The sequence below is a fragment of the Chiloscyllium plagiosum genome, unplaced genomic scaffold, assembly GCF_037043375.1.
Source record: "Chiloscyllium plagiosum isolate Xiang-an unplaced genomic scaffold, Cpla_swu_hap1 HiC_scaffold_1, whole genome shotgun sequence".
NCBI classification, from domain to species: Eukaryota; Metazoa; Chordata; class Chondrichthyes; order Orectolobiformes; family Hemiscylliidae; genus Chiloscyllium; species Chiloscyllium plagiosum.
The window spans coordinates 44,931,476-44,946,293 of NW_028270139.1; the positions used below are offsets into that span (position 1 = coordinate 44,931,476).

At 39.1% G+C, this 14,818-nt stretch overlaps 1 protein-coding gene across 2 annotated transcripts in view; it reads right to left on the reverse strand.

Moving 5' to 3' along the window:
• Positions 1-14,818, reverse strand: part of rab28 (RAB28, member RAS oncogene family) — a 153,252-nt gene that overhangs the window by 22,095 nt on the left and 116,339 nt on the right. For both annotated transcript variants that reach the window (XM_043694681.2, XM_043694691.2), the window contains exons 5-6: positions 7,501-7,604; positions 4,509-4,586 (exon numbers count right to left, since the gene is read on the reverse strand). In XM_043694681.2, coding sequence (XP_043550616.1) covers positions 4,509-4,586; positions 7,501-7,604 — 182 coding nt within the window. The remainder of the gene's footprint in view (positions 1-4,508; positions 4,587-7,500; positions 7,605-14,818) is intronic.

Consider the following 14,818-nt stretch of genomic DNA (forward strand, 5'->3'; position numbering starts at 1 on the left):
GGCAAATCAGAGCAGGACTTATCTACTTAACGGGAAGGTCCTGGGAGAGTTGCTGAACAAAGAGATCTTGGAGTTCAGGTTCAGAGTTCTGGTTCAGAGTTCCTTGGAAGTGGAGGACCTGAGGAAATCCCTCATCATTTTTTTCCATCTACTACAGCCAGTGAGATAGGTATGGATCAGATGAATTGTGGGATTCACATCAACATCCCATGGAAGCATGTTATCTTAAGGGGCAGATTTACAGTTTTTACCAAAGCCCCCTATTTCAGCAGAGACATGATTTCAGAAGTAAGCAGGTGAAACTGGTTTTATCATCTTTGTGCCTATATCTGGTATTCCTGTGGAAAAGTGAGCAAGAGTGTGGAAGAGTTTCCACCTCTTCATGGAATTTCTCATCCATTTGGATCGATCCACACACTGAGGCTGGAAGTGAAGACTGAGGCAACATAAACTAGCAGAAGATGAAGTAGTTGTGGCACCTAGCAGGAAAACATGCTAACAAATGCAGAACTTTTGTTGTGGTTGGAGACCAGTTGGATATTGCGCGAGTGCATCTTTCCTACTAATGGATCTCACTGGCCAATCACTGGGTGCCTTGATTGCCAGTGGGTGCAACTGATGATACCCTGCATTTGGGAGAATCCATTGGAAGCAAAGCTTTTGAGGTGATTATTGAAAGGAGCCAAAAGTGAATGCATGTAAGGTCACACTGATTTTGATGGTCACTACCAGGCCATGGTGACCAGCATCACAAGATATAAGATCTTCTGCATGAGGACCACAAATGTTTGACGATATGCTTGAAGAGTTATAACCTCCTGCAGCACTGTTTCTCAGTCATCTCCAAGTAGCTCAGTAGTAAATTCAGTGAATTCAATTCTGTTGCCGTTCTGCCCTTTTTTTCCCTCTCTGTCCCCTCTCAATGCCCAGAGTTCAGTTTTTACTTACTTACTTACAGTGTGGAAACAGGCCCTTCGGCCCAACAAGTCCACACCGATCCGCCAAAGCGCAACCCACCGAAACCCATTCCCCCACATTTACCCCTTCACTTAACACTATGGGCAATTTAGCATGGTCAATTCACCTAACCTGCACGTTTTTGGACTGTGGGAGGAAACCGGAGCACCCAGAGGAAACCTACGCAGACACAGGGAGAATGTGCAAACTCCACACAGTCAGTCGCCTGAGGCGGGAAATGAACCCGGGTCTCCTGAGAAGAATATTCTTGCTCAACACCACTAGCCCCAGAATCTGAGAGTTGTGTCTCAATTGCCAGCTGGAACATTTCTAAGGGGAAAATGGCTACCCAATTTTCCTCGGCAGTCTTGGTCCTCACTCCTAATGCCATGGGGTGCTGATCACATTAAAGCCTTGGTATTAATGACCATTTTCCCCTCACATGTGCAGTGCCAAGGTACTCTCTAATCCAGCCTCCTTCTGCACCACTGAACATATTGCGGAATCAAGTGACACCTTTGGACAGCTCACCAACATGTACCATTCTGTCTTCAACTGTTCAGTTTCTGAGAGTGGGTATCATGGCCAGCCCCTTCAAATCAGAACTGCAACTCATTAAAAGTTTTTACTGAGTTTTTCTGACTATTTTAATTAGCTTAAATTGGAGGGAGAGTGGGATTTCTGAACCATCTTCATGATATTTATTATGCCAGACTAATCCAACTTAATTTACAAATAATTCATGAATAAACAAAATATTTGCAGTGATCTTTAAACTATTTCATAACATAAAACAAAATAATGCACACGAGCCCTGTTATCAGACTAAATCCATTTTGTGATCATTAATTTTCCTGAAACTACCTGACTTAAAAATTCAAGTTTTATTATTAGCTGTTGGGCCATCATACTATGACAATCTCCCATTTAAACTTTGTTAACTGAACTGCAAGTCAAAAAATTGACCTCTGATTTGACCTAGAGCTTCATGCCTAGAGTCAGACAACTCAACTTGCCCGTAGAACCAGCACCTGGTTGTAGCCAGACTTTATACATTTCCCAGTAGTATAAATCTCCCAAACACTACCACACCCAAACAAATTTAGGTTTATTTCATACATGCATGAAGTCTGCTTTTTAAAGAGTTTAAAACACTTTTTTGAATTAATAGATAATATGAATTGTAAGTTGGAGAAATGGGCAGTACAATTCTATTATATTTAGGTCTCAGCTTTGTCTCTGTTGAAGCCATGTCTACATGATTGCTATCATATCATATTCCTCTCAGTTTCATGAAAACTCCCAGATCTATTCTATTTTGCCTTGCATTAGCAAAAGTACGTGATCACCCTGAAATAAAATTTGTGCTAATCATTATTACATCTAATATTAATGCTATTTTCTTATGTTCTACTTTTACTGTATGTGAGACAATTCTCATGATTGATACAAAAGATTTACAAGTAATATTGCAGTCTGTGTTTAAATATCAGACTATTGGAATTTCAATCTAAGCTGAAAGCCTTGTTCACTGGTCCTTGCTGATTGACGCTGGTTTCTCACCCAGCGATAACCCTAGATGGTAATACTTTCATGTAAAATGTTCATCCTCAAATTCAATGTGTTCATGAACTTGCCCAACTCCTCTCCAAGATTTCCTTGAGCCCTACAATCTTCTGCAGTCCATCAATTTTGGCTTTTCATGCATCTCTGGTTTTAATCACCCACTAATGATGGCTGTGTCTTTAGCTACCTAATCTGTAAACCAGAAATTTTTTCCTAATGTCTCCACCACTTTTCCCCTCTCTTGTTTAAGACACTCCTTAAAACCTATCTTTGACCAAGCCTTTTATCAACTGTCATAATATGTCCTTTAGTGGTTTGATGTCAAAGTTTGTTTGACAGCATTCTTATCTTAGTGCATTTTTATATATTAAAACACTACGTAAATGCAAGTTGCTACAATTGTTGTATGTTACAAGCTCCTAATGAAGCCTTGACATATTGTGTAACTCATAAGGATGCCTTGCTACAATTTATTGAGTTTTGATCAGATCACATGGAAACACAGTGCTTGGTTTTCCTCTCCATGTCTAAGGAAAGATATACTTACTTTGGAAGTGGTACGACAAATCTTTATTACATTGGCTCCTAGAATGAACGGTTTATCCTATGATGACGACATGCTGAATAAACAGAGTATATATTTTCTAGTGTTCAGGTGAGAGATGATCTTATTAAAACAGATTCTGTAGGGGTTTGTTCCACCAGTTTAAACTGGTTGTTCCACCAGTTTAAAATCTATAACATGGGAGCATAGCCATGTAATAAAGGATTGATTATTTTGGACTGAGATAAGGAGAAATTTCTTCAGACCGCTGTAAACCTTCAGAATTCTCTTCCCTAGAATTGTGCATGTTCCATCTCACAATTTTATTTAAGACTGGGAAGAATACTTGATTGGGATATCGGGATCAGACAGGAACGTGAAATGGAGTCAGATCAGTTATGAACATGCTCAAAAAGATAAATAGTCTACTCCTGTTTCTATTCTTACGTTCTTATTAAAAGTCAGTAATACATGCTATAAGAGATAACGATGAACTGCTGGAGTAAGACTGAAGAGTTCAGGAACCTTGCTTCACCCTGAGGCATCTTACAGCATTGAAATATTCATGCTATAATATGTAATTATGGCAATGCGCTTACATTCTGAGAATAAACATATGGAAGTAAAGGGATTTTTGTGATTCTATATTCAATTTACTACTTTGTCTCAATTGAAATATATAAGATTGAACATTCAAGTATATGAGGGGTCATATCAGAGTAGATATGAAGAGGACATTTCCTCTTCTTAGAAAATCAATAACTCGGGGTTACTGTTTAAAAATGCATTAAAAACCCACAAAATTGAAAGGAGGCCTTCTTTTCCTCAAAGAGGGTCATAGGATTTTGGAACTCTCTTCCTGAAAAGATCATAGAAGCAGAGTCTTTGAATACTTTTATAGCAGTGGTGAATTGATTTTGGTAAGCAAGGGAATAAAAGATTATTACTATAGCCAGGAATGCAGATTTGTAGGTACAACCAAATCAGCCACAATCTTATTAAATGGCTGAGCAGGCTTAATGGGACAAATAGTCTACTCATGCTTCTTACTCATATGCTAGAATGTTCCTTATTCTTTTGTTCCTTTTGGATGGCAATGGAAATGTTTTGCTCCAATCAATGCACTGTTTATTTAAAACAGAAACGATATCACCGTTTATTTTAAGAATATAAAGTAAGAAAAACAGGTTTTGTTTGTAATAATGCCTATATAAATGGATAGTAACTGTTTCATAAGTACGTCACTGGTTTCTGAAATTCTTTTTTCATAGATGCACTCTTGACTTGAATAAATTCTGGAATAGCACTTCATAAATTACATGTTAATTTATTTCTTCATGAAATCATTAAGTGAACTATAAAACTCTGAGACAGCAATAGGTTGATTAAAACATTTTAATAGGTTAATATAAAGTAATTAAGTTCAGTGATTTTACAATACCTGTGATTGCTCAATCTCTGCTTTATTTAGCTTGATACCAATTATATCAGCTGCAAATCTTTGAAAACAGAGGAATACCTATCAAAGAGAATCAGAAATAAGCAAATATACACAGCTGCCAAAATAACTAGATTAATCCTTTTTCCATCCCATCATTGGACATTTAAATTAAGTCTACCCATATCCCGAAGTTTATCATGTATTGTATTTTATAAAAGACATTTTATCCAAGTCCTAACCAAACTGATGAAAATCAAAACAAAATAGATATGACAAAAAACTTGGATAAAAAAATTTACATTTTTTTTTGAGTGGCTTGAAAACAATCTAACTTTATCAACTGACACAGCCCACAAAATGGCACCCAGTTGCAAAACCATATACCAAACTGAAAAAATAATCGTCACTATGAATCAGCATTGTGACAAGAACATGCAACATGATTTTTTTGATGTAACATAGGGCAAATATAACTTAACTAATGTACCTGCTAATATATATATATATATATAAAAAAATTGGCACTCCAAGAAACCATAAGTCATTCATTGCCACTGCTAATTCTGGCACAATAAGGATATGTTTGTTAAACAATAGAATTTTACAAAATTATTTAAGAAATAAACTGCTATAGTTTAGTTCAGGAATTCAGTACAAGTTAATAAAACATAACTTGCATTAATTGATGTGATGACATTTCTAAAATCAAATAGAGAATTTATTTCTCCAACATGAAAAATATCAGTTTTATAAAGGGATGAGATAAAATATTTTGAGAACATAGAAGGTAGTACCAATACTTTTAGTCATTCAGCCTCATCTTTATCAGGTTATGGATGATCTGATTGCTTGTTCATGAAATAAACCAATGTTCAAATGAAATGATATTTAAAAATGGATCAAAATGAAGACCACCTGTAGTTTACATAAGACAAATAGCCATTTAGCAATTTGCTCGTTAGAATAAAGGCTGTAATTTCTGAGGAATGGCAATGTTAAGCAGTTTGTCATTCAGTTCCTTTTCACAAAAGAGGGACCTCTGCATTTCTGAGAGGAGATTTTGATCAGGGTTCTTTCAGAAACGCAGATCCACGCTTCCATTCTGACAGTTATAGAGTCATAGAGATGTACAGCATGGAAACAGACCCTTCGGTCCAACCCGTCCATGCCAAACAGATATCCCAACCCAATCTAGTCCTACCTGCCAGCACCCGGCCCATATCCCTCCAAACCCTTCCGATTCATATACCCATCCAAATGCCTCTTAAATGTTGCAATTGTACCAGCCTCCACCACTTCCTCTGGCAGCTCATTCCAAACCTGTACAACCGTCTGTGTGAAAAAGTTGCGCCTTAGGTCTCTTTTATATCTTCCCCTCTCACCCTAAACCTTGCCCTCTAGTTCTGGACTCCCCGACCCCAGGGAAAAGACTTTGTCTATTTACCCTATCCATGCCTCTCATAATTTTGTAAACCTCTATAAGGTCACCCCTCAGCCTCCCGACGCTCCAGGAAAAATAGCCCCATACTGTTCAACCTCTCCCTACTGCTCAAATCCTCCAACCCTGGCAACATCCTTGTAAATCTTTTCTGAACCCTTTCAAGTTTCACAACATCTTTCCGATAGGAAGGAGACCAGAATTGCACGCAATATTCCATCAGTGGCCTAACTGATGTCCTGTACAGCCGCAACATGACCTCCCAACTCCTGTACTTAATACTCTAACCAATAAAAGATGTTTTGGAATGCAGAATTGTTGGGGGAAGACAAACCACTACCACTTTTCACAGCAGTCTTTGTCCATATTCTGACATTTAAAGATCCAGACAGCCGTTTTGACAACTGCTATCAGATGGCAAGTACCTAAGGTAAGCGTAATGTTAAGGGTAGGGTGCCAGGTAAATAGAGGTTAGGATGCCAAGAAGAAAGGAAGTAGCATGTTAACTGACCAGTTGGCTAGATAAATGGTGTAATGTTGAGGGTGGATTGAGAAGGGTAAGAGAAATCAGGTCCAACAGAAACAAAAGAGTGGATGTTGAGTCTGGCGATGGAAGAGAGGCTATTTGTGAAGCAGGAAAAAGGTATGTTAAGCAGCAGAAATTTTGGGTCAGCTGCATAACTAGAGAAGAATAGGTTCAGGCTGGCAGCAGAAGGCAGGTGGGCCATATCTTGAGTTGAAGGGGAGTGGGATTCAGAACACAGAAAGTGTGATTGAATCCTGAGGGGGTGAAGAAGGGGCAAGAGTAAGGCAGCGGGGAATGATGATGTGTCAGGTCAGTATCTTGACAGCTAAATGATCTAGGCAAAGTGCAGTTGAGGGTGTATTTGAGTTAAGAATGGGATCAGTTGAATAGTTACTCACGAGTTAGACTTGGTATTTAATAGTTCAGCTTTTCCTGAATGTAATTGGTACATTCTGAACTCTTGACTGAAATTGAGACTTTAAGAGGGCTCCAGATGTAGAAGACTTGCCCAGCAGAATCTTTAAATTCCCAGGCAATGCCTTCAGAATGTGCTCGGAAGAAAATTCCGCAGGGTCCTACTTTCAACTCGTGTCTACACATGAATGAAGACTGGCTGGCCATCAGAAAGTCCAGACCCTTGTGTTTTCAATACATACTGTATAACATGATAACAATTAAAATAGAAATATAAATTCTTTAACTGCAGCAAATATTAAACATCCATTTATCAGAAATATCCTTCCCTATTCATTTGTCATGACGTGTATGCCTTTTGGCATTAATTCAAGTCAATCTTGGACTTTTGTCTTATTTGTGCAAATCTAATATTCTTGACCAAGAAAAATATAGCATTTTAGACACTGTGACCAAGTAAAGCAACCCATAAATTAATTAGGTGGAAAGGTCTTCCATGTTACTGATTCTTTGCATGTCTGGTTCAAGATCATTGTTTTCTTTTTCCATTTATCCACTTCTGTTAATCTAAAGTAAACACACTGTTCTAAAATGCTTTAAATGTTCCAACTCACTGAATCTCCGGTTTTGGCAGACACAAAATGACCACTAATGTTGTTTTCCTGGCAGAATCGTTGATGCTTTTCTGTCTTCACAGTTCGCATGTGTTCCAAGTCAACTAGTAGGAAAAGAGATATATTACTGTTTTGTATTCAATGAATGTATTTTAAAATTTAACCATTTCTCTTTCATATGAGAAATTAAGCAGATTGTAAAACCAAACAAAAGTAAAAACAAAATTGTATTTTTATTTTCCTTACCATTCTGTACTATTTTGCAGCTGTTCAACAGTCTAATCAATACCATGGCTTTCAGCTAAGAATTCATAATGAGGCCTGGCTGACTGCCCAAAAATCCACTAAACCTTTGAAATGGCTGAGCCCCAGGGAAAACACTGCTTGATTGGCAATTCTGGCTGTTTGTGTAAATAAACATTAACAAAAGATTAAGAGATTTCAACTGCTTGTAGTTACAGCTATTGATACTTGAAAAGGATTTGAATTTTCGACACTTGATTTGTTTGGAAAGGAGGACTTTAAAGAAATTGGAAAATTAAACAGTAATGTAATCATAAAAGCTTTCTTTTAAAAATATCCTTGTCACCATTGGATTCATTGCATCTATGCAACATACAGAGTCATAGAGAAATACAGATGTACAGCATGTAAAAAGATGCTTCGGTCCAACATCCTTGCCAACGAGATATCCCGACCCAATCTAGTCCCACCTGCCAGCACCCAGACCATATCACCACAAACCCTTCCTATTCATATACCCATTCAGATGCCGTAAAATGTTGCAATTGTACGAGCCTCCACCATTTCCTCTAGAAGCCCATTCCACACACGCACCACCCTCTGCATGAAAAAGTTGCCCCTTAGGTCTCTTTTACATCTTTGCCCTCTCACCTTAAACCTATACTCTCTAGTTCTGGACTCCCCCACCCCAGGGAAATGACTTTGTCCACTTCAAGGAAAACAGCCCCAGCCTATTCAACCTCTCCCTACAGTTCAAATCCGCCAACCCTGGCAACATCCTGGTAAATGTTTTCTGAACCCCTTCACGTTTCACAACATCCTTCCGACTCCCAACTCCCGTACTCAATACACTAACCAAAAAAGGAAAGCATACCAAATTCCTTCTTCACTATCCTACCTACCTGCAACTCCACTTTCAAGGAGCTATGAACCTGCACTCCAAGCTCTCTTTGTTCAGCGACACTCCCTCGGACCTTACCATTAAGTGTGTAAGTCCTGCTAAGATTTGCTTTGTCAAAATGCGGCACCTCGCATTTATCTAAATTAAACTCCACCTGCCACTCCACAGCCCATTGGCCCATCTGATCAAGATCCCGTTGTAATCCAAGGTAACCTTCTTCACTGTCCACTACACCTCCAATTTTGGTGTCATCTGCAAACTTACTAACTGTACCTCTTATACTTACATCCAAATCATTTATGTAAATGATGAAAAGTAGTTGACCCAGCACCGATCCTTGTTACATTCCACTGATCACAGGCCTCCAGTCTGAAAAACAACCCTCCACCACCACCCTCTGTCTTCTACCTTTGAGCCAGTTCTATATCCAAATGGCTAGTTCTCCCTGTATTCCATGAAATCTAACCTTGCTAACCAGTCTCCCATGGGGAACCTTGTTGAGCGTCTTACTGAAGTACATATAGTTCTCATCCACAACTTTGCCCTCATCAGTCCTCTTTGTAACTTCTTCTAAAAACTCAATCAAGTTCGCGAGACACGATTTCCCATGCTCAAAGTCATGTTGACTATCCTTAATCATCCTATCCCTCAGGATTTCCTCTGACAACTTGCCCACCACCGACGTCAGGCTCACTGCTCTATAGTTCCCTGGCTTGTCCTTATCACCTTTCTCAAATAGTGACACCACATTAGCCAACCTCCAGTCTTCTGGCACCTCACCTGTGACTATCAGTGATACAGATTTCTCAGCAAGAGGCCCAGCAATCATTTCCCGAGCTTCCCACAGAGTTCTTGGGTACACCTGATCAGATCCTGGGGATTTATCCACTTTTATGTGTTTCAAGATATCCAGCACTTACTCCTCTGTAATATGGACATTTTTCAAGATATCACCACCTATTTCCCTACATTCTATATCTTCCATGTGCTTTTCCACAACAAACACCAATGCAAAATACTCTTTTACTAACTCCCCCATCTCGTGCGACTCTACACAAAGGCCATCTTGCTGATCTTTGAGGGCCCTATTCTCTGCCTAGTTACCCTTTTGTCCTTAATGCATTTGTAAAAACCCTTTGGATTCTCCTTAACTCTATTTGCCAAAGCTATCTGATGTTCCCTTTTTGCTCTCCTGATTTCCCTTTTTAGTATACTCCTAATGCCTTTATGCTCTTCTAAAGATTCACTTGATCTACCCTGTCTATACGTGACATGTTTCCTTCTTTTCCTTAACGTAACTCTCAATTTATTTAATCATCCAGCCTTCCCTATACCTATCACGTTTCCTTTCACCCTAACAGGAATATACTGTCTCTGGACATTCATTTCTGAAGGCTTCCCATTTTCCAGCCGTCCCTTTACCTGCGACCATCTGCCCCCAATCAGTTTTTGAAAGTTCTTGCCGGATACTGTCAAAATTGGTCTTTCTCCAATTTAGAACTTCAACTTTTAGATCTAGCCTAAATTTTCCATCACTATTTTAAAACTAATAGAATTATGGTCGCTGACCCCAAAGTGCTCCCCCACTGACACCTCAGTCACCTGCCTTGCCTTATTTCCCAAGTGTAGATTAAGTTTTGCACCTTCTCTAGTGGATACATTCACACAATGACTTAGAAAACCTTCTTGTGCATGCTTAACAAATTCCTCTTCATCTAAACCCTTAACACTATGGCAGTCCCAGTCTATGTTTAGAAAGTTAAAATCCCCTACCATAACCACCCTATTATGATGGGTGAATGGCCAGGGAAGTAACATAGCTGCCATGTGAAAGATGTTGTGAACTTACCTTTCAAAAGATTCTCTCATGCAAACCATAGCTTATGGATCCTGAGGTCAGTTAACCATAACTCTCTGAAAACTTGGAATGACTCCATTAAGTAGAAGAGGACTAGGAACTTCTTATCTCACATCCCAAGCTAGCCAACACCTTATTAAGGGATGACTGAAAATAGTAAACCGAGGAATATTATCATGTTAAGTCTGTTAATTTTAAAAGGCTACTAAGTCATTCTGAATTGGGACAAGAACTTGTAGGTGGTGTTCCCATACATCTGTACGGTGTGCAAACAACCTTGTGTGTCAATAGCAAAGAACTAAAAAGAAACTGAAAGCAGGGTTAATTGCTTGATTTGATACCAATGGTAGATTGGGGAATATAACCTTATATTCCACAACCACCTGAAGGAGCAGCACTCTGAAAGCTAGTGCTTCCAAATAAACCTGTTGGACTATAACCTGGTGTTGTGTGATTTTAAACTTTGTACACCCCAGTCCAACAATGGCCCCTCCAAATCGCATGAAGTGATGGTTACTTGACAACATTTGATTGGCTCTTGACCAGGTGACTATCCCTCACGTGGGGGCAGAACAGCAGATAACCTGTGCAAAGGGAAAACAACCAGACTGCTGAAAACACAAAGATGGATAAATCCCCATTTCCTGATCAGGTGTACCCTACAACTCTGTGGTAAGCTTTGGAATTGATTGCTGAGATATTTGTATCATCAATAGCCACAGGTAAGGCGTTGGAAGACTGGAGGTTGGCTAGCGTGGTGCCACTATTTAAGAAAGGTGGTAAAGAAAAGCCAGGGTAACTATAGACCAGTGAACCTGACCTCGGTGGTGGGCAAGTTGTTGAAGAGAATCCTGAGGGACAGGACTTACATGTGTTTGGAAAAGCAAGGACTGATTAGGGATGGTCAACATGGCTTTGTGTATAGGAAATGGTGTCGCACTAACTTGATTGAGGTTTTAGAAGATGTAGTGAAAAAGATTGATACGGACAGAGCAGTGGACATATTTTATGTAGACTTCAATAAGGCATTCAACAATATTCCTCATGGTAGACTGGTTAGCAAGATTAGATTATATGGAATACAGGGAGAACTCGCCAGTTGGATACGGAATTAGTTCAAAGGTAGAAGACGGAAGGTGATGGTGGAGGGTTGTTTTTCAAGACTGGAGGCTTGAGACCAATAGTGTGCCACAAGGATCAGTTCTGGGTCCACTGCTTTTCATCATTTATGTAAATGATCTGAATGTAAACATAGCAGGTATGGTTAGTAAGTTTGCAGATAATACCAAAATTGGAGTGAAAAAGGTAACCTCAGAGAACAATGGGATCTTGATCAGATAGGCCAATGGGCTAAGGAGTAGCAGTTGGAGTTTAATTTAGATCAATGAGAGGTGCTGCATTTTGGAAAGGCAAATCCGAGCAGGACTTAAACATTTAATGGTCCTGTCCTGGGGAATTTTGCTGAACAAACAGACCTTGGAGTACAAGTACATAGTTCCTTAAAAGTGGAGTCACAGGTGCATAGGATAGTGAAGAAAGTCTTTGGCATGCTTACCTTTATTGGTCAGTGGATTGAGCATAGTTGGAAGGTCATGTTGCAGGTGTACTGAACATTGGTTCGGCCACTTTTGGAATATTGCGTGCAATTCTGGTGTCCCTGCTACTGGAAGGATTTGTGAAACTTGAAAGGGTTTAGAAAAGATTTACAAAGATGTTACTGGGGTTGGAGGGCTTGAGTTATAGCGAATGGTTGAATAGGCTGTGGCTTTTTTCTCTGGAGCATCAGAGGCTGAGGGGTGACCTTATAGAGGTTTACAAAATCATGAGGGGCATGGGTAGGGTAAATAGACGAAGTCTTATCCATGGGGTAGGGGAGTCCAAAACTAGAGGACAAAGGTTTAACATGAGAGCGAAAGATTTAAAAGAGACTTAAGGGGCAATTTTTTTCATGCAGAGAGTGTTGCATGTATGGAATGAGCTGCCAAAGGAAATGATTGATGCGGGTACAATTACAACATTTAAATAGCTTCTGGATGGATGTGTGAATAGGTTTGGATGGATATGGTAAAAACAATGACTGCAGATGCTGGAAACCAGATTCTGGATTAGTGGTGCTGGAAGAGCACAGCAGTTCAGGCAGCATCCGAGGAACAGTAAAATCGACGTTTCGGGCAAAAGCCCTTCATCAGGAATTTAAAAAAAGGCTTTTGCCCGAAACATCGATTTTACTGCTCCTCGGACGCTGCCTTGGACGGATATGGGCCAAATGCTGGCAAACAGGACTAGATGCATTTAGGATATTTAGTTGGCATGAACTAGTTGGACCAAAGGGTTTGTTTCCATGCTGTATAGCTCTATGACTTAAAAAAAAAATCATGTCTTTCTCCTGTGGAGGGACTTAGCTGTTTTTCACTCATCTCTCTGCAAATACTACTGAAGGGGAATCAAAACACTTTCAAAAAAATGTGAAAAATATCCCTAACCTACAAAGGAAAGACAATGGATGTACAATCAAGCTTGTGTCAATAGCAAAGAATTAAAAATGAACCAAAAGAAACAGAAAGAGAGCAACTCATTGAATCCTGCAGTGCAGACATGCTATTGAACTGTTTTTTCCCCTGATTTTCTTTTCTACACTTAATATCCATGTTTTGTCTGTTTTACTGTGTCTCTGTTGTGAAGAGGGATGTTTATGAAAGATTAGCCCTTAAATTATAAAGTTATAAGTTAGCAGTTTACATTTGCCATTGGTTAAGATTAACGAGCTGATTATGATATTTTCCTGTTAGGTACAGAGACCTGGTGAACATTTTCGTTGGATCAGAGTTCATAAGTCTGGTAGAGTGGAAAGTGTTTCCCAAACTCTTCTCAATTTTGTGATGACTCTGGGAATAGTGGAGCTTGATTTCCAAAGTACCCCCCCCACTTTTTTTCACACACACACACACACACACACACACACACACACACACACACACACAACGGGTAATGCTTCTGTTAAAGTTTTAAAAGCTCCACTTAAGACGGAAACTCAGTCTTTTATACCTCAGTTCACATGCTATGAAACAGTGATGACATCAAGTTAACTACATTCTGATTGTGGGGCAGAATACATCCCTATTTTTCGAAAGGAAAAAAATGCCCACTCATCCATGGTTGTGTATCGGCACATGTTGTCACTTTGATAATTACATAAATAAGTAAAACCATTTTAAAAATTAATATTTCTAACTTCAGTGTGATCCTTTGCAGTTTTTTATAATTCATACTGATTTGGTGATTGCATACTCATGTAGAGAGGTGCATGTTCTTGACTGCTCTTAGATGACACTTGATTGTCTTGCTGTTCATTATTACCACTCAATATTACTGCATAATCATTGGTATTTTCTTCTTTCTTCTCAATATGCTTGTACACAATAATATCATACAATGGACTGAACTGGTATCAGTTCACTCAGTAATGAAGCACCATGACTATAATTATTGCATCTAATCAGGACTAATTGCAAGTACTCTGCCCTCTTCACAATTGCAGTTGTTCTCAAACTCCTTCCATTCTACTCTGACTGGTGTCTCAAAACAGTTGACAATTGGCTACAGGCAAGGGTGACTGCACTTGCCTTCCATGCACAGGTCTGTTTTCTTTTTATATGTCTTTGTAGAGATTAAATACAGCTGAGTGGATTGTCCGGCCACTTCAGAGGGCAGATATACTGCCGTGGATCTGGTAATATATGTAAACCAGAACATGCCACAATGGTAAACATCTTTCCCGAAAGGACATCAGTGAATGAAATGGGTTTTTATGACAACTGAATATGGTTTCATGGTTGCCATTAGACTAAGTTTTAATTCGGGATTTATTAATTAAATTCAAATTCACCATTGCCTTGGTGGATGCAAACCCATGTCCCCAAAGCTTGAAATACAAAGCTAGTTTCAGAAATGGTGACCATAATAAACTATTGACAGATCAGAAATGAAACATCATTTGCTTTAAGTTTCAACAGTATGTCTACTAAAATAAGACACTGTACAAAAGTTTCAAAAAAATGTGGTCACTTCAATGCATATGTATTGTTTTCGGAATTTATGTAAAGTTGCTTACATCTCTTTTATTTTTCTTGCTATCATTTTTGGTTTGGAACTGTGAACTGTGAGTTGAGAGCTCAAGGTCACTTTTGAGTTGTGACGAGCACCTTTTTTAAAAAAAGAACAAACTGGAAGTTAACTGCAGGTTAATTCTTGTTCAAAGAATGGTGTAGATATTTTGATTCCAGAGACGCAGTGTCCTTCAAACACATGGCAGATGT